Genomic DNA, 19,247 nt, shown 5'->3' on the forward strand with positions numbered 1-19,247 from the left:
AATAAAATTTAGGATTATGGTCAAGTCCTGACTGAAGTATTCTGTAGGCTGGATCATCCCAGTCAGCAGTCTTGAAACTGTTCTAGTTGTAGAACTCAGAGTAAACTATAACAAAGGTGCTCTAAAACATTGAATCATCTGGAACATCCACTCCTATCAAAGATTTTTCAGGGGATCTTCCTCCATCAGACCTTATTTTTCTTAACTAAGAATGAATGCACAACATCTCATTTCCTGTAGAAACAAAAGTAAAACCTCCTCTCCAAAGTAACATATCTTTTGACTTAAATTTTGAAGTCAAGGCATTTTCAAAATGTCTAGGTTGGATTAATCCAACAGCATTTATAATCAAATGCCTTTTAGCAGCTGTTGCTCCTTTATCAGAAGTCAAGCAATTCAAAGACAACACAATAACATATAGCATTCAGACTCTCTGTGTATTTTCTACCTTTACATGGCTTTTTCTTCTCACTCTATTTCTTTTATTCTTATTTTTTAATTTCTGATTCTTTTGAGACAGTCCTTTTCTGTGTATCTTTGACTGTCATGGAACTCACTATGGAGACCAAGATGGCCTTGAACTCACAGAAGTTCAAGTGCTGGAACTAACGCCTACACCAACACACCTCCTATTCTAATTCTGTTTTGAATAATTTTCTCTATCCTTTTCCTTTTCTCTCCAAAGTCTACATATATTTTTAAACATACTGTAAACCATTTAGAGATTTTTTCCCCCATCTGAACCTGTCTTCACTGTGTACCTCTATCTTTTTTGACTACATGAATCAGTCTTAAATCTGCTAAGCAATATGACAATATGACTAGGATTAAAGCTTTGGCATCTGACTCTTCCCTATTCCTTAGCTTTCTGAGAGTCTAGCTTCATAGTGCAGGTACTGGTGAGAGCCAGAATTATTGCCACAGCTCTATGGAGTTTCAAGATCCCTGCCACCAACAAGAAGCCTGATGCCAGCTGCTAATAAACACCATTTAAGTGTTTGGTGGCAGAGTCTCTTAAAAGAGCTCTGAGGTTTTTGCAACTATAACTGAGTCAGGAAGCCTCTCTTAAAGGAGCCACACCTCTGCTCACCACCAACAAACAAAGCCTACCAGAGAAAAGATGGTTATCAGGAAACTATGATTGACTGTGTTCTTGTCTATCTAAAATCTTTTTTGCTTAAACTTTTTCAGACCTTATGTGGAAATTCTTGTCAGACATCTGGGTACCATTTGCAGACTGAAGTTTCTGTCCTGCCCAGTCCTGCAGTCATTCAGTTTCAAAGAAACACACAAAGGCTTATATTAATTATACACTGTTTGGCCTAGTATCTCAATGTTATTATTAATTAGCTCTTACAACTTAAATTCACTCATAATTCTATGTTTGGCCACGTGGCTTGGTACCTTTTCTCAATAAGGCATTTCCATCTTGCTGCTTCTGCATCTGGGTGGCAACTGCAGACTGAGCCTTTCATCTTCCCAGAATTCTCCTGTCTTTTCACCCACCTATACTTCCTGCCTGGCTACTGGCCAATCAATGTTTTATTAAGCCAATATGAGTGAAAAATATTTACAGGGTACAAAAGCATCATCCCACAGCATCATGGACCAAATAAACACATACAGATATTATCTCTCATTGAAAAATTGAATAATAGCCAGGTGTGGTAGTACATGCCTTTAATCCCAACACTGGAGGCAGATGAGGGAAGACCTTTGAATTCAAGGCCAGCCTGGGTTACAATGATAGTTCCAGGGCTACAGAGAAATCCTGTCTTAAAAAACAAAGGAATAAAGAACAACAACAAAACAAATTGACTAACACAAGGTTTCCACTTGGCTTTTCTGGGGGACATAGAGATCTCTGTACACACAACGATTATACTAAAGTAAAAACTTAGGTTGTAATGCTCACTCTGTCTCCCTCACTACAGGTCAAGCTCAAGGCTTCCACATACTAGCCAAGTGCTCTACCACTGAGTTACACCCAAACCTTATAAGCTACATTCTTGTAAGATATATAGCCTCATAAATTGCTGGCAACCTTCAAGATTCTAGAAAGCATTTTGGTAATTCCTATCAGCATTTGAAAAGCAGTATCTTCTTTCACTTACTAGTTCCCATTATAAATGCTACATTAAAAGACCATTATAAATATACTAAACATATGCCTCATAATATTCATGAAAGACATTTGCCTCTTTCCTGGTTAGCCAGAAAATAAACATCTTCCATCCATTCTAATATTTTTCCCTAATGTAGGGATCACATGACTATACATAGGCTGAATCTCTGTAAGTGACTGCAGGGTGAATCCTCCAAAACCATGAGCCATGATAACTCACCCCTTGAGTTGTTACTGTCATGTGTTCCATCAACAAATTCAGCTGAGAACAGTTCTATGAACATGGTAGATATTTATCAGGAATCTCTTGAGTACTGTATTGGTTACCTTTCTCATGACATTGACAAAATGCCAGACAGGGGCCACTTAGAGAAGGAAGGGTTTACTTTAGGCAATAGTTTGAGGATTCTGTCCATAATGGAAGGAAAGCCATGGAGGCATGAGCTGGTGACAGGTCATCATGTGTATCTACCATCAAGAAGCAGCTTGGTGGACCAGTCTGAGACCCCAGACCATGGACTTGTACTATCCGCATTTATTTTTATTTATCTCTTTTGCATCCCAACCACAGTTTCCCCACCCTCTACTCCTCCTAGTTCCTCCTTTCCTCCTATCCTACAGATCCACTCCACCTCTTATTCCTTTTCAGAAAAGAGCAGGTCTCCAGGAGACAATAGCCAGACAGGAAAAAACAAGATTAAATAAAACAAGGTGAAAGGCCCCATATTGAAGCTGGACAAAACATCCCAGTAGAAGGAAAAGAGTCTCAATGCAGACAAAATAGTCAGAGATACACCCACTTCCACTGTTAGAAGTCTTATAAGAACACCAAGGTAACAGCCATAACATATACACAGAGGACCTGATTTAGGCCCATGTAGGCTCCATGTTTGTTGCTTCGATCTCTGTGAGCCCATGTGACCCCTGCTTAGTTGATTCAGTTGGCTGTATCTTGTGTTCTTCATTCTCTCTGTCCCCTACAGTCTTTCCTCCCCCTCTTCCATGGGTTTTCCCAATCTCCTAGGAAAGGGACCCAATAGAGACCTCTAACTTAGACACTTTCTCCACATAATATCTGGCTGTGAGATTCTGTACCCACCTGCTCCCTTCTGCTTCTGGGGTAAGCCTCTCTATGATGACTGGACAAAGCACCCACCTATGAATATAGTAGAGTATTGCTAGGAATCATTTTATTGATTTTTTTCTGGTCATGTTTGGTTCTATTCTATGTCTCTGGACTAACTAGTTTCAGGTTCCTGGCCACTCAGGCAGCGAGGAGCATGGGCTCCCTCCTGTGGCATGAACCACAAGTGGAGCCAAACATGTGGCGGCCACTCCTGCTTGTTCTGTGCCACTATGGTCCCAGCAAATCTTGCAGGCAAGACAGACTGCAGGTGGATGGTTTTGTAGCAGGGTTTCTTTTTCTGTTACCTGAAGAGTACCTTCTTGAGCCAAGGAGACTGATGCCACAACAGAAGGTTGCCCTCTGAAGACTAACAGTGGGGCCCCACTGCTGAGAATAACTTCCACTCAGCTTATGGAACCTAGAGAGGCCAAGCTGATGTGGGCTTGGAACCTTCCCCACCGCATTCCACGTTTCAGATGGGTCTTCCCACCTCCTAACCTAATAGAAAATTCTTTATAGATGTACCCAGATATTCATTTGCAGTCAGCAGTGACCACCACCAGTTCTGACAGAGGTGTTAAGGTACCTTTAAATCAAGTGTTATAAATGGGTTCTCCAGAGATCATAGCTTTGAGATCTGGACATAAAAAGAACCAAAGCCTTTACCACTGAGACTAACAGTTAGGGATTATTATACTACAGGTTATGATTTGGGCAGATATTCAGGTGTTTTTTGCAAGGGTTCAGATTAATTGCAACAAAGACGGAGGAAGAAGAAAGCAAGAAATGACATGAACAGACTAAAAATATCCAGTATTTGCACATTAACAACCCTGAATCACATTAAGCAGATGGGAGAGCAGTGGTAAGGGAAGACTCTGGTGAGATGCTGTAAACCTCTGTCAAAAAGTCTTGTGCCTGGGAGAGCACGTTAATATTTAATGATTGAAACAAAAATCAAGTTTTGGACTATGGGGTTTTTTTCATCCTTTATATCATTTATCTCTATCCAATAAAAATAAAAGCATACACTCTATCTCATTAAGTCGAGTTCTTTTTTTACTCTATTGTGAACATGCCTGTAGAAGGCTCAGTGTTTAAGAGCAGTGGCTGCTTTTCTAGAGGACCTGGCATCCTTTCCCAGAACCTGCGTGTTGACTTACAACTGTTTGTAACGCCAGTTCAAGGGGTCTGGTGCCTTCAATTGGCCTCTTTTGGTACTAGGTATGCATGTGGTACAAATACACACATGAGGGCAAAACACACATAAAATAAAATTTTAAAAAAGAGCATGCTGTAGAAGTACATATACCTTTGTCGTATCTATTCCTATTAATATGGTTAAAAAAAGAAGAAGAGTGATGTCAATCATTCAGACAATAATCAGAATATAAGCTTTCTGATTGAGAAGTAAGTCTCAACTAAGCATTAACAAAGGGCAAAAAATAATCTTTGGGAAATAAGGTTTTCTCCGAAGACAATTTGAAGGGCAAAGCATGTGCCCTGTCATAGCTTAGTCTCCCAGATTTCCAGCTCTTTGGAACATGACATTATGTCAAGCTATGGACTATGCTGTAGAGCAGACATGTCTCCATATACCATCTCTAGCACTCAGCAAGTTGGGGTAAAATGTACATGAATGTTCTCAATTTCTTCATGTCTATTGAGGAAGTCACAGTTGCCTCTTCAGATCATGAAAGGGAAATTAATTCACATGTGGACTTTTCCCTGCTCTGTGTCATGGGCCTTTAGAGGTGACTATGATAATGATCATGAAGATGGTGGTGGTGAGAAGGAGGAAGAGGAACATGAAGAACAGAAGGAGAAAAAGAAAGAAGATGAGGAGGATAGTCATAGATCCAAGGATGAAAACATTTGCTGAGTCCCCATTAAGCACATAATAAAGTTCCACAGCCAGCTTTCAATCTGTGTCTTGTCTGCCCCGAAAACAAATGATTTGCAATGCGTGAATTAAATCTTAGAATTAATCTATTTGTTCTCTCTTAAAAAGTCTTTTAGTTTCTCATTTAGAACCTTGACTATCAAATGGACAAACAAGGAAACTTAAAAGAGAGAAGGAAGTGCTACTTATTTCTCCTATAAGAAAACATTTCTGTGAATATTTGGGGTGTGGTAGATTGACAATGATATGATTACTGTTTTGATTTTTAAAATGGAGAAGCCAGTGTAACATAGATAGTCATGAAAACCAGGCCCTTCCCTCCCTAAAATATATGATGGATCTGAGTTTTAAAGATACAGACACAAAAGCATCATATTAAAAGTGTGAAATAAAATACAGTGGTATGGAAATCCTACATTTTGCATGCTTAGGCCCAAGTCAAGGTTAAATTCTTGATATTTGAAATAAACACAACAAACAGTTGAGTCTAAAAATTAATCATGCGAGCGTGTGTGTGTGTGTGTGTGTGTGTGTAGTGTGCATGTCTGTATGTGTGTGTGTGTGTGTGATTTTAAAATATGTCTTGGAAGGTTTAAAAGTCACCCCCTTTTCTTGATAAAAGAGTTCCTACTTCCAGTCTCAACCTACAATTTTCCTACAATGTGGGTCACCCCTGAAGTTCTTATCAACAGTGTTTTGACACGAGCTCCTAACAAGAGTCCACAAAAGACTTAATTTGTTCACTCAATAGAAGAAGATTTGCTAAGATAATTTAGTGAAAACAAGCCAAATAGGCTAGGATTTCAAAGCTCTTTTGAGCTGGGTTGCTATGCATAGTCCTTGTAAGGGATTTATAACACAGAGGCCACAGGAGGTTACAGGGGCAACTGTTAGCTGAGCATGGACTGATCTTAAGGGAGACCTCAACTGTCTTTCGTTGAAGAAGCCACCTGTCTTAGTCAGCATCTCTGACACCAAGGTATGGGAAAGGTCGAATTTTTGTTATATTTCGCTCTAGGGAATGGTGGGGAAGAATTGTCAAAGTTATTAGATAGAGGGGTGTTCTGCGTTAATGGAAAACATGGCAGACAGCCAACAGTCTACCCTAGAGACTTTTAAACTTATCTGTGGCTCAGAATGGCTCTGCTTTGGAGGGAAAGCCAGTCTTTCTTCCACTCTTCACACTGATTAAAGGCACTCACAGGCACCACCTAAAACCCGCTACCAGCACCTACTGAGCGAGATTTACACTGAACAAGCGCAGTGCAGATACATTGTTGTTGCCTGGAGCAGAGGATTTGCTGTCTTGCATTCACAGGAAGCTGTCTACAGCCTGCTTGGAGTAGGTTGATATCTGCACCGAAGGCCAAAATAAAAAATATAAGATTTGTTTATTTTTATCTTCTGTGTATGAGTGTTTTGCATGCATATGGGCAGTGCCCACTGAGTCAGAAAGGGGCACCATATCACCCTGAAAATGAAGTTACAGACTGTTGTAAACCACGTGGATGTGGGAAGCTAAACTCAGGTCTTCTGCAAGTACGGCCAGTGATCTTATTCCCTGGGCCATCTCTCCAGCCCAATGAAAGGGAATTATAAGGAGCTCCCAATAGGTTTTCAAACAGATTTTAATGACTGACATTATTAATTGTCATAGAATGGTCTGATGTTTGCATCAGTCTGGTATATGAATAATTTGCAGTTGTATCTTTTGCTGAGACATGGATTTTTCTATGTTAGTCTCTCATGTTTTCATTAAAAGTGCCATACTTAATTTTGCCTAGAGTATTAAATCTTTATTAGAGGATGTGTCACTAGAAATAGGGTATGTTTTGCATAAAGCTCCTGATTTAAGGAAAGAATTAATTCAGAAATATGGTATAAAACAAACAGCAAATAGTAAAATAGGCCACAGTTTTTAAAAGGCCTAGAATGCCTAGCACTTCATAACCAGGAGCGTCTCTTACCATAGCCTGATGCTCCATGAAAAACTAAGATAAAAGGTCTATGGAAAGCAACAGGACCAGAACAAAAGAGATAATTATAGGGGCCATAAACACATTCTAAGTATAATTATTCCTTTGTAAACCTAAGGCTTAGATTTTTCTCTAAGGTTCTCTTAGATGTCAAATACTTTTAGGAAGAGTACATTTTGATATCAAATTAAATACTTAAATCTCTATTATATTGATACTTATATATAATAATGTTTTGAATCTTTCTTTTATTTAGCTTTAAGCGAGATTTATAAAGGCCCAGAACACATTTACTTGGGTCTCCATGATGTCCTTATCATCTATGACAGTGCTGGAGGGCAGTGGGCGTCTAATAAATACTTGTTCAATGAATGAAGGGGTCTTAGGTTAGCATATACCTGCCCTCACAGAGTTGATCTTCTGGCAAGAATGCAGAGCAGACAGTGCGACAATTCCACATGATTTAATGGGCATTATTATACACTACCAGTAGACAAGTGTCCTTTGGATACTTTTAAAAACAGGAAAATATATCAATGCCACAACTTTAAAACTGGAGGGAAATGAATACAGAGTATGTTGCTCTAGCATATACAGGTGAATTTATGGCACCAGGGAAACATATTAACTAGTAAAGTGTTTGCCTCTTTAAGCGCAAGATTCTTAGTTTTAGCCACAGAACCAATGAGACAAAAATAGCCAGGTATAGTGGTGTGTGCTTATTATCCCAGAACTGTGAAAACAGAGACAGCTGAATCCAGGCTCACTGGCCTGCCCACATAGTCACATAGCCTACTTGGCAAACTCCAAGCCAGCATATATATATATATATATATATATATATATATATATATATATATATATATATATATATATATACACACACACACACACACACACACACACACACGTGTGTGTGCGCGCGTGTGTGTGTAGCTCATGAAGGAAGCTATCAGAGGTTATCCTCACATATTCACACTTATCTGCACATGCTCTTCCACACACACACAAAAAAATGTGCCTGCATACATACAAACATGCACAAACAAATGTGTTATCGATTAATAAAGCAAGAATCTCTTATTTATTATGTACTTCCTCCACTGCTGGAGATAATTAATTCCTACTCTCCAGTGAACGTCCTGTTAAGGAACCCAAAGTGTTACGTTTGTTCTGATTGACGCTACAAGTTGTGTCCCTGATACTGACAGTTTTCTCATGAATCAGTTTAATGTTTTACACACTTAAGCTTGGTCCAAGGATCACGAAGCCCAAACCTATCCTCTATTTGGAAATGAATTCTAACTTCATAATTAATGAGTTCAGATGAAAATGGTAATTTCACATTTTTAAAATGTTTATTATATTCTTTGACAATTTTGAGTCTGGGGCAAGGTCACCCCATTACCCTCTCTCACACCCACCCACTTGTACTTTGATATCGTTTTCTTTTTTGGCCCACTGAATTTAATTCATGAGCATAAGTGGTGGTGGGCTGAGTGTTGCTAGAACATAAGAACCTTTCAGGTTGCTACACCACCAAGGAAAATGACTTTCCTCCTGTACCAAATAGCTGCCGAGATAATCAGTGAGCTGTGAGAACTCATGACCCCCTACTCACAGGATGATGCCATGTTTTGTATTCATATAGCTACTTCTGCACACTTGAGGACTCGTTAAAACACAAGTCAGGGTAGACATATCTTTAAAGAGAAGCTAACTTTGCAAGGAAGTGATCTGTATTTATTTGTGAAATGTTAATTTTCGTATGATCAAAGCCATACAAGTCACATTTCAAAACAAAGACACTGGGACTCCTTTAAATGATCTTTTTGATGTCAAGTTACAAGATCATCACTTCTGTTTGTTCTAAGTTTAAATTAAAAGTTACTCCATAGGTCCTTGGAGAGTTGGATAAACAAAAAATAGGCCTTTTTAGGATATAGTTTTAAAGGTTAAATCAAGGAAAATGCAGTGATGTCCTTTGGTTTGCCATCCCAAATGTCACATGGTATTTTGAGTAAGAAAATTCATGTGAGTATTTCACATGGATTTTACAGAAATCTTATATTGTTTTCATCTATGTCTTAGTTAGAGTATTGCTGGGATGAAATACCATGACTAAAAGCAAGTTGGGATGAAGGGGTTTATTTTGCTTATGATTATGAATCACTGTCATCATTGAAAGCATTCAAGATGGGAACTCAAACAGGTTATGAACCTGGAGGCAGGAGCTGATGCAGAGTCCATGGACAGGTGCTGCTTACTGGCTTGTTCCCCATGGCTTGCTCAGCCTGCTTTTTTATAGAACCCAGAAAGGACCTCCAGCTCTGGGGAAACACCACCCACAATGACGTGGACACTGTCCCATTAATCACTAACTAAGAAAATGCCCTCCAGACTTACCTTTATTCTGATTTTATGAAGACATTTTTGTAATTGTGGTTCACTCCTCTCAGATGACTCTAGTTTGTGTCAAGTTAATATGAATTATTCAGCATAGTCTATAAACTCCTCTTTGAAGCAGATATAAGTACTACTCTGAAAATGAAGCTTTAAAGTATTATTATTCAATACATACAAATATCAAGAGTTAGAAATTTTTAAGTCCTTGGATTTGACTGCTGTACACAGAATGCTTTCTACCTTTCTATGTTTGTTTAGAAGATATTGTATATGAATTATTCTAATGAAGGGCCTAAATTTTCTCAGAATGTAAATGTTCATTGTATTTGTCCTCTGATTAGCAAGGAAAAGGCCTCATGTGTTGTCTAGTTCAGAGTCCCATGCAGATGGAGATCATGTTACACACATAGTGAATGTGATCACAGTCTAATATTCCCAAGAGCCTCCTGTCCTAGCAAAGTCTGAAACATGCCTGTCAACAGAAATCAGCCTGGGGGGCTGTTTGGTGCATTTTCACCCCTTCTGTTTGAAATGATAGAAATACCAGTGATTTCATCAAAAACATCCAAAAGTATGATGTTGACATCATCAAAATGATCATTAGAAGGAAAATAAAAACAACACAAAAGAAATCTCTAAAAAATGAGCAATTATCCTGCTTTTGGAAACCCACACATCTGTCATGTAAACCTTATAATCTACCAAGAAGATTCGGCTTACTGAGTTCTGTTATATAATGGTCATGTGTGTACTAACATAAGTGAGAAACTTAATATCATATTAGCATCAGGTGATTTTTATCAGGGCATTTTGGCTGGTTTTGAAAATAAATTCCCATTATTTTAAGCAGTGAATCTAAGCATGGAAAATTTGAATACACTAATAAAATTAATTTTCATTCATGTTTTAGATATAATTATTGATTTTATGCCCTCAGTCTTTATTTTAAAAGCCTAATTCAAATTTATAACTTGTATTAAGCTTTGAGTCAAGGCTATAGTTAACAAAAGCAATAATTTCTAATAATAATATGGAAATATTTTTAAATATCTTCATTGGAAGTAACTTCTATAACTCACCAAATTGGTGATTTCCACACAGCCTGTCACTCTGAGTTCATTGGGCCTACAAGATCAAAAAAGAGAAACAACCCCTGAAAGTTGTCGTCAGACTTCTACATGTAGCCTCTAGCATACAGTCATATATGTGTGCACACACACAATAAAATAATTATAAATGACTATTAGGTGCTTTTATTTGATGTTTTAAAGGAGTGAAAGTAAATAGCTAACATACATACATACTTATATGCGTACATACATATACACATACATAATAATCTTGCATGCATCCTTACATCTGAAAGGATTTTACTAAAAGAAAGTCACTTGCCAGTGCATTACAGGCCACACAATGAGGTTTTTTTCAAGCAAGACGTATTTCTGCCAAGCTATTGAAAGTCCATAATGAATTGAAACCATATAAACAGACATAAAACTAGAAATTAAGATTGAAGTTATTGTCACAAGTATTTCCAGAAAGATCACTTTCCTATTTAGAAAGCCAGTCTTATCAACCTGCATGCGTCCTCCATCTCTCTCATCAACACAAGACAACTTCTTCAGCAGAGTGTAGTTTTCGTCTAATTGCACACCTTTTAGTTAGCTATCACTATGTGAAAGCCAATGGGAGGATACATGTGTCATTATGTGGCATTAAGAATATGGTGACAAGCCCACAGCAAAGAACTTTTCACACCAAGATCTGAATCACAGTGATGTATCACTCCCCTTGGATATCTGCAGATTCGGTACTGGGCTGCGCACGACAAGGAAGCAGCCGCACACCGAGTTCAAGTCACCAGCCAGGAGTACTCGGCCAGGCTCGAGAACCTGCTGCCTGACACCCAGTACTTCATTGAAGTTGGAGCCTGCAACAGTGCCGGGTGTGGACCTTCGAGTGACGTGATCGAGGCCTTCACCAGAAAAGCCCGTGAGTATCATAACTTGATTCTTAGGCACATCAAAATTTACCAATTGATTTAAGTGAGATCCCGATTGTTGGCACATATGAAAAGAATGTTCTATCCAGCTGCTCATACGCTTATGATTTCCAATGCCGCATCCTTTATGCCACAGAATGTCTCTCAGCATTCCTAGGTTTTGTCAGAAAAGGAGAATGGAGAAGCGTGCTCGTAGACACTTTTTATTCTACTTCCCAGCACCTTTAGAAAGACCCTCCTTCAAACCACAGACCTTGAGAAACCAGCTAGTCTACTCTCTACTTCGATCGATTTAATTTTTCCTACAGATACATTGGTCCCATAATACCATCACAGTTGTGTTCGTTTTCCTATGCTTTATGCATAGATCATCAATACACCACACACACAAGCGAATTCTCTAGCACTGAGACCACTCTCTAGTCTTGGTGCTCAGATCTGGGCAGTTCTCATCTCTCCAGCTTCACTTTGACATTTTCCTTCTGGAACCCAGTTCGTATGTGTGCAAAGAAACAACTGTATGCAGGACTCTATAGACCATCACAAGTATCTAAGAATGATTACCACTAGGTTTTGAAATGCTGCGGAAATCGCTAAGGATCATGCCTTCCAGTACACTGACAGAGGTAGATAGTGTCAGACATGGTTTTGAGTTCTACTCTGCATTGCACTAAACCTATGGCAGCAAATTAGTTTCCTTTTTTAAATTTTGATTCATTTTACTTTTCAAATGAAGCATTATGTTTTCTTGTTCATGCTATTCTTTTATCACAAATATGTGTTGTGTCCAGAATAGTTCCACAGAGAAAGGATACAGCAAAAATTAAAACTCATGTTAAAACCCTGTTAAGTAAGTGTGTTTATGACCACAGGGCAGTAGGATAGGTGAACTGATAAAACTGATAATGATTTGTGTGGAAGCAAAATCTGTTGGCCTGGCTGAAAGGATTTTGAAATAATGTCCTGAGAGTTAGAATGTAAGCGATGAAAAAATAAGAAGGACACATTTGGTGACGAACTGGGAGAAGACTGTTCTGGATAGAGAAAATAAGTATGCAGAACTTGAAAGACTTAATTTTGGAAACACCAGTAGGACCAAAACCTGGCTCTGAGGTGATGAAGGGAGAAGTGTGTGGAATTTAAAATGTGCAGTGCTTTGTAAGTCATCATTAAAGGCTGGGTATTTTCTGAATGTGATAATAGCCTGTTTTTTAAAGTCATAAATATACCTAATTATACTATTTGAAACCATCATTCTGACTTCCATCCTAACAAAGGACAATGACAATCAGAGCAAAAACAAAAGAGCCATTTCAGAGTTGAGAAGAGAGCCATTGGCAGCTAGTATGAAGGGGAAGTGTAGAGAGATGTGGAATTTATTTTCCGTGTGGAGATGGCTAGACAGCCTGATAACTTGGGTGTTGGAAATAATTGGAAGAAAAGAACAAATACCAACTTCTTGCTTGAGAAACTAGAAGCATGCCTGTGCACTTTTCAAAAGACAGAAAATGTCCCTAAGAGGCAGATTTGAAGTGACAAGACCAACGACTTATCCTTTTTACACTACATTTTGACATCAGACATTCAATATAGACAGGAAGTTAAACACATGTTCAGAGAAAAACATATAGGTTAGGGCTCTAGACTGACTAGGAGTATTTAAATGCTTAAGAAAGTTTCACCGATAAAGCGGAGATGTGTGTGCAGAATCAAACCTGCGGCCCTTCCAACACCTGGAAATTGAACAGAAAGCACAGAATTAGCCCACGGTGAACCATGAGGGAGACTGCAACAACAAAGAGGCACGGGAGTGTCAATAAGACCCAGGGGATTTGAGAAAAGAGCAAGAGATCTAGAAAACCTTCAACTCTGCAGAGTCGGAAAAGGTTACAAGAAATGCCACTAGATTTGGTCAAGATTGGGGACCTTGACAGCAACAGTCTGAAGAGACCAGAAGAAAAAGAAATCTGATTGAAGAGAATAAAGACAATATTATTCCTTGGCTCACAAACAACTGGGAGAATTAAGTGAACTCTTGAATGCATAGTGCCGTGCTGCGCTCAGTGCATTGCGTATGAAATCCTCCTCAGGGGGGCTGCTGTTGCTGAGAGCATCTTCAGCGCCACAGCCCCTAAGGTGATGTAGTTTGTCAAACCAAGGTTTGATCCGGTGATCACTCATTACCTGTTCCTTCTTCCCACAGCTCCCAGCCAGCCACCACGGATCATCAGTTCGGTGAGGTCTGGTTCCCGCTATATAATCACGTGGGATCATGTTGTTGCCCTGTCAAATGAATCTACAGTGACGGGATACAAGGTAAATTAGGAAGTGCCTAGCTTATTGTCCATATACGCATTCTTCCTGCTAACACTGGTGTATGTGGCTTCAGCTATCAGGAAAATACCTTTGATCTTCTCTTTCTACCCATGCAGCACAGTCAGAAGACAGATCCTCATGAAAAATCTTTAGATAAGGATTTATCTTGATGGATTTTAGGAAAATTCTATGGCAATTAGAATACCCCCTTTAAAGAATGGAGCTGTCAGAGTAATCATTGCTTAGACAGGAGACAGAATGCACTCATTTTTATTTGGCTGGGGATACCCATTATAGTGTTGCCTTCCTCCCTCACTGAAAATTAGAAGGACAGGGTTATTCCCATGGATTCTCTATACCATGCTATTGTATTAGCTATGTAAGCTCTAAGAAATATTGTGGAAATGGCTTAAAACTGAGAAAACTTTTGTTAAGCCATTTCAAAATGTGACACGCTTTCATTTTATGTTTTCCTGAAAAAAAGATACATCTTTTTTTTTCATGGCATATTTCCAGTCATTTCAAAACAAAAGTAAACAAATGAACAACAGAAAGCATTTGAGGATGTGGCACAAGCTGTTGACCAAGCCCCAGGGGCAGCAGGCCCCCATTCTCAGGGAATCACAACGGTATGAATGCTTCCTCAGAGCTTGAGAGTGCTGACTTTTATCAACCAAAGAGTAAGCATTGTATGCTGATGTTAACTTTAGGCATTGGCTCAGAATTGTGGCTCCACTAACTCTTCATAATTCGGGACTCTGTAGATACTCTATAGACCTGATGGGCAGCATGATGGCAAGCTCTTCTCAACCCATAAGCACTCCATAGAAGTCCCCATCCCCAGAGACGGAGAGTACGTTGTCGAGGTCCGAGCACACAGTGACGGGGGAGACGGAGTAGTGTCTCAAGTTAAAATTTCAGGTAAGCCAATATCTCAGAATGGTTTCTGTTACGTTACCTGTGAGTTTCCATGCCCTATGCATGGCTTCTCAAGAGCGGAGGTAGAACTGACATTCACATTGACAATGACATCAGCATTTTCCTAAGAAATTCAAATACCAAGCGTGCCACAGAATTTGATGTTCCATTTCTGATGAATGAGAAAAGCAAATTCACAGCAGAGTGCCTCCCTGTTGGTTGTGATTTAGATGTCAAAGAACTGCTAAAAATGTGTAAGATGAGTGTGTCTCAGATGGATGACGCTAGAGGTGTTTGCTGGATTGTGGTGATCACTATATTACATAAATATTATATTTGTACTTTGAATACATTTTTATTAAATATCTTAAAATGAATAAGACACTCAAAATATAAGACATTAAAAGCAAAAAGAGTAGTAGGCAATTATCTAATAATATTCAAATTTTATTTTATATTTCAAGAAGAAATCTACTGATCCATTTTGTGTTCTTCTGGCTTATCTTTCTCTGTTCCATGTACATTACTATAGTAATCAGAAAGACATTAGATTATTTCTCCTTTACATTGATCCTTATATTGTGGTTTAATCTACACAATGCTTTTCTATGGGTGTTTGCCATCATGGGCTTGGTTAAACTCTGTGTAGTTGAGACAGGGATTCCTTTTCTACATTGTTTTTACAGTATTGTTTGCTTACTTTTTAAGATTTTTTTTATATCCTATTTATTTATTTATCTATTTTTGGTATTTCAAGACAGGGTATTGCTGTAGCTTTGGAGCCTGTCCTGGAACTCACTGTGTAGACCAGGCTGACCTCAAACTCACAGAGCTCTGCCTGCCTCTGTCTCCCAAGGGCTGGGATTAAAGGCGTGCGCCACCACTGCCTGACTTTATATCCTCCTTATTTATGTTTACTGCATTGAATTAAAATTTTTGTGAACTTAAGAATTTGATTAGAGAATACAAAAATAGAAGATACTAAATCAATGAAAGCAATGATTGGGAAGAGTGATTCATAGCTAAGTAGACAAATGTGTTATTACATATTGAGCAAACAAAAGATGCCTTGAGACAATGACAGACAGTAATTGTTGCTTCTCCCATGAGCCAAGTTCTCCTCAAGCCCACCATATCACATATATATTTTCCTCAAATAGAAAGTGATAGGATAATACAGGTAATTTTTCATTTTAATTATTCTACCTTTTCAAAAATTTAGAACTTAAAGATTCCTAAGAAAGTTAGGGAATATCTATCTGGTCTCGGCAGCCTTGGACAATTATGGTATGTTTCAATAGACTGTGCTGCATTCTCTATTTTCCTCTGAATGTCCCTGTATCGTTCAAGATTTTAGAAATTTTAAACATAGACATATAGCCTTTCAAACAAGTATATTCAATTTATCTACCCCTTCCATAGTTTTCTATTATAAATAAGAGATGTTCGTACATTTTTATCATGCTTTTATTGTAAGGTTAAATTTAAATAATTAACCAGAGTTTTACTTCTCTATTTCCTCTTTAAATGTACTTATTTCATTCTATGACTGTAATGAGACCTTTCCCCAGCATCGGGTCATGGTTGCTCCTTCTTTTCATGTATTACTCTTTGATAAAGGAAGATGATGTCATAGTACTTTAAACACATTTTCTAAATTCTGAGCTTTAACAGCAAGCAACATTGCATTTTACTTTTATTTGCTCCTTGGGGAAAATAGAACCTGCTGCAAGGTTTCAAACCAGCAGTTTGTGTTTAGAGACATTTGAGCCATGCATATGACCAAGTGATGGCAGCACGTGACATCTAGCGTGGCACATCTAGCGTGGCAGCACGTGGCACAATGAGTGGGCAAACACTCAACTTCGGACTTTCCAAGGGAGGAGCCTACTTGGTTACTTGGTAGTGTCAACTCATCTCTATGACGTAAGTAGCTTCACCTTTAACCTCAGGCTTCAATGTGATTTCAGCAAGTGTTTAACAAAGACTTTACATGGTAGCACGGCATTACAAATTATCAGTGTCCTATGATTCAGTGGGTGTGGATACAACCTCCAGACACTGGTAATGTTAAACTACAGTAAAATAATTAGGCAGGAATATATTTTGAGCATTTGCTACTTTTTCTTTAATCTTTTTAATATAACTAACATCTTTTATGCAATAAGGATTGACCAATTGGCTCTCAGGAGGAAACATTCACTGCAGTGACAATTAGACACTCCAGTCCCACAGATGCTTCCTTCCTTTGTAGAAAACTGCAGACAAGCCTAGAATATTTCCTCCCTTACATCTGTCAACTAAAGAATAGCTTCTCTCTTCAGAACTTCAGTGGCTTGTTACAGTCTAATCACAACTGTACCAAGACATCAAAGTGGCAGATGTTTGAGAGATTGCATCACTCTAGAATTTTCTTGTAACGCTTGTGTATAAGCAAGCTTATAAGTCAACATCATTTGCCATGAGCAGAGTATATCCAAGGTTGTGTTATTTCTAGGCCTCCTTGCAAGTTTAAAGAACATTAAAGCTTTCTTCTCTCATTTTCTGCCTGAAGTCTGTAGGCAGGGGTTTAGCGCATTTCCTGATAGTAATGTCCACAAGCACTGTGCTGCCCCTCAAACGCACAAATGTAAAATGCTGATAGTGAGGCAGACACATGCCACACCGCCTGCTAAGGTTTTTATGTCTCCCTCTCTACTGTCACTCTGAGGTTTTCACTTCAGCCATTGTGCCTGCTCACTACCTGCTCTAGTTAGGATTCCTATTGCTGTGATGAAACTTTATAACTAAAGCAAGCCGGGGGTGAAAAGATTTATTGGATTATACTTCCACATCACTGTTCATCATCAAAGGAAGTCAGGGTAGGTACTCAAACAAGGCAGGAACCTTGAGGTAGATGTTGATGCAGAGGCCATGGGGCGTGGTGGAGGGAATGTTGCTTTCTCTCTTGCTTCCCATGACCCACTCAGCCTGTTTCCTTATACAACCCAGAACAACCAGTCAAGGGGTAATAGAAACAAAATAGCTGAGTCCTCCCCCAACCAATCATTAATTAAGAAAATGCCCTACTGCCCAATTATTTGTGGCATTTTCTCAACTGAGACTCCCCTCCCATCTTAGATGACTCTAACTTGTATCATGTGGACATAAAACTAGTCAGTACACCATTTTCTGGGCACCATCTGAGGGGTCTTTTCAGACACAATCAGACTGTGTAACTCTGCTCTGAGATGCCATAGGATGAACATCTAAATTTTTTCCAAGGCCCACAATGTCCTACACAATCTGTGCTACCAATCACTCCTGTCTATTGATTTCATCATTTGGATCCAGTGATGTCATTTCTACATTGGGGCATTTGTGCTACCTGTCTCTGACTGGAGGTCTTTGGAGAAATCTGGCATGGCAGGTTCATTCCTGTCACTTTCAGTGTTTCTGAACCGTTTTCTATATTCATTAAATTCATACACCTACCTGTTTATAATAATTCTCCTTCATAGGTTGAAAACATGCAGTAACTTCTTCCTAACATTTAGGACAATTTAAAATTATCCTGTTTATTAACTATGTGTGTATATTAATTTATGCATGTCTCATCCTGTTTAGAAACCAAATTCCATGAGATTAAGGCTTGTCTGCTTCATTTGCTCACTGGCTCTCTAGCACTCAGAGGACTGTTGGCATATAAGGGATTTTGATAAATACCTGTTTCATTAATTAATGATTTCTACTAGAAAAAGTCTTTGTGCACCCAAAGGCTATCATTTAGTTCTCTGGACATGGATGCATTTCCCTGAAGAACACACACTTTGCATTCTGCAATGTGTATATCTACAAACTTAATTCATATGAATGTTAAGATATTTATTAATTTTTTTAATAGAAACAAAATACATAATTCCATTTCTTCTCAACCTGAGCATCATCTTCTGCTGTGATGAATTGTCCCTTATTAAATGTTTCCAGTACAGCTCAAAGTAAACAAAATACTGCAATGCTTTCATCAAAAGTTTGATATCTCTAATAAACTCTACATGTCTTAAAAATCTGACACTGCTACACTTCATTATAAATTAAGTTAAAATTATAAGAAGCTACAATGTTATAAATTAAAGTCAGTAATTTAATGTACATGATCTCATATTTGATAGTAATATTAAATTATTGGTTAACAATGATACTCTCTGATCCACAGAGAGTCATCTATAAAATGAGTCATGTGTGAACTCCATATTTTAAGCATTGATTTTCATTTTTAGTTTTAAACAGGCCATCTTAGCACAAACAAGGATGTCTTTCAGAGAAATTTTAGTCTGGATTTCTTTCCAAGGGTGAGAAGTAACATTTGAAAGCTTTAAGGTGGGGAAAACATTATAGATAAAACCTTAAAGTTTTATATAAATTTATAAATATATATATATATGTGTGTATAATGATTTCTACATAGAAATATATATATATATATATATATATAT

At 38.3% G+C, this 19,247-nt stretch overlaps 1 protein-coding gene across 3 annotated transcripts in view; it reads left to right on the plus strand.

Moving 5' to 3' along the window:
- Cntn1 (contactin 1) overlaps positions 1-19,247 on the plus strand; it is a 304,667-nt gene that overhangs the window by 259,194 nt on the left and 26,226 nt on the right. For all 3 annotated transcript variants that reach the window (XM_048444803.3, XM_085678791.2, XM_048444802.3), the window contains 3 exons: positions 11,342-11,528; positions 13,742-13,854; positions 14,619-14,775. In XM_048444803.3, coding sequence (XP_048300760.1) covers positions 11,342-11,528; positions 13,742-13,854; positions 14,619-14,775 — 457 coding nt within the window. The remainder of the gene's footprint in view (positions 1-11,341; positions 11,529-13,741; positions 13,855-14,618; positions 14,776-19,247) is intronic.

Source organism: Myodes glareolus, chromosome 19 (genome assembly GCF_982192425.1).
Source record: "Myodes glareolus chromosome 19, mMyoGla1.1, whole genome shotgun sequence".
Taxonomy (NCBI): Eukaryota; Metazoa; Chordata; class Mammalia; order Rodentia; family Cricetidae; genus Myodes; species Myodes glareolus.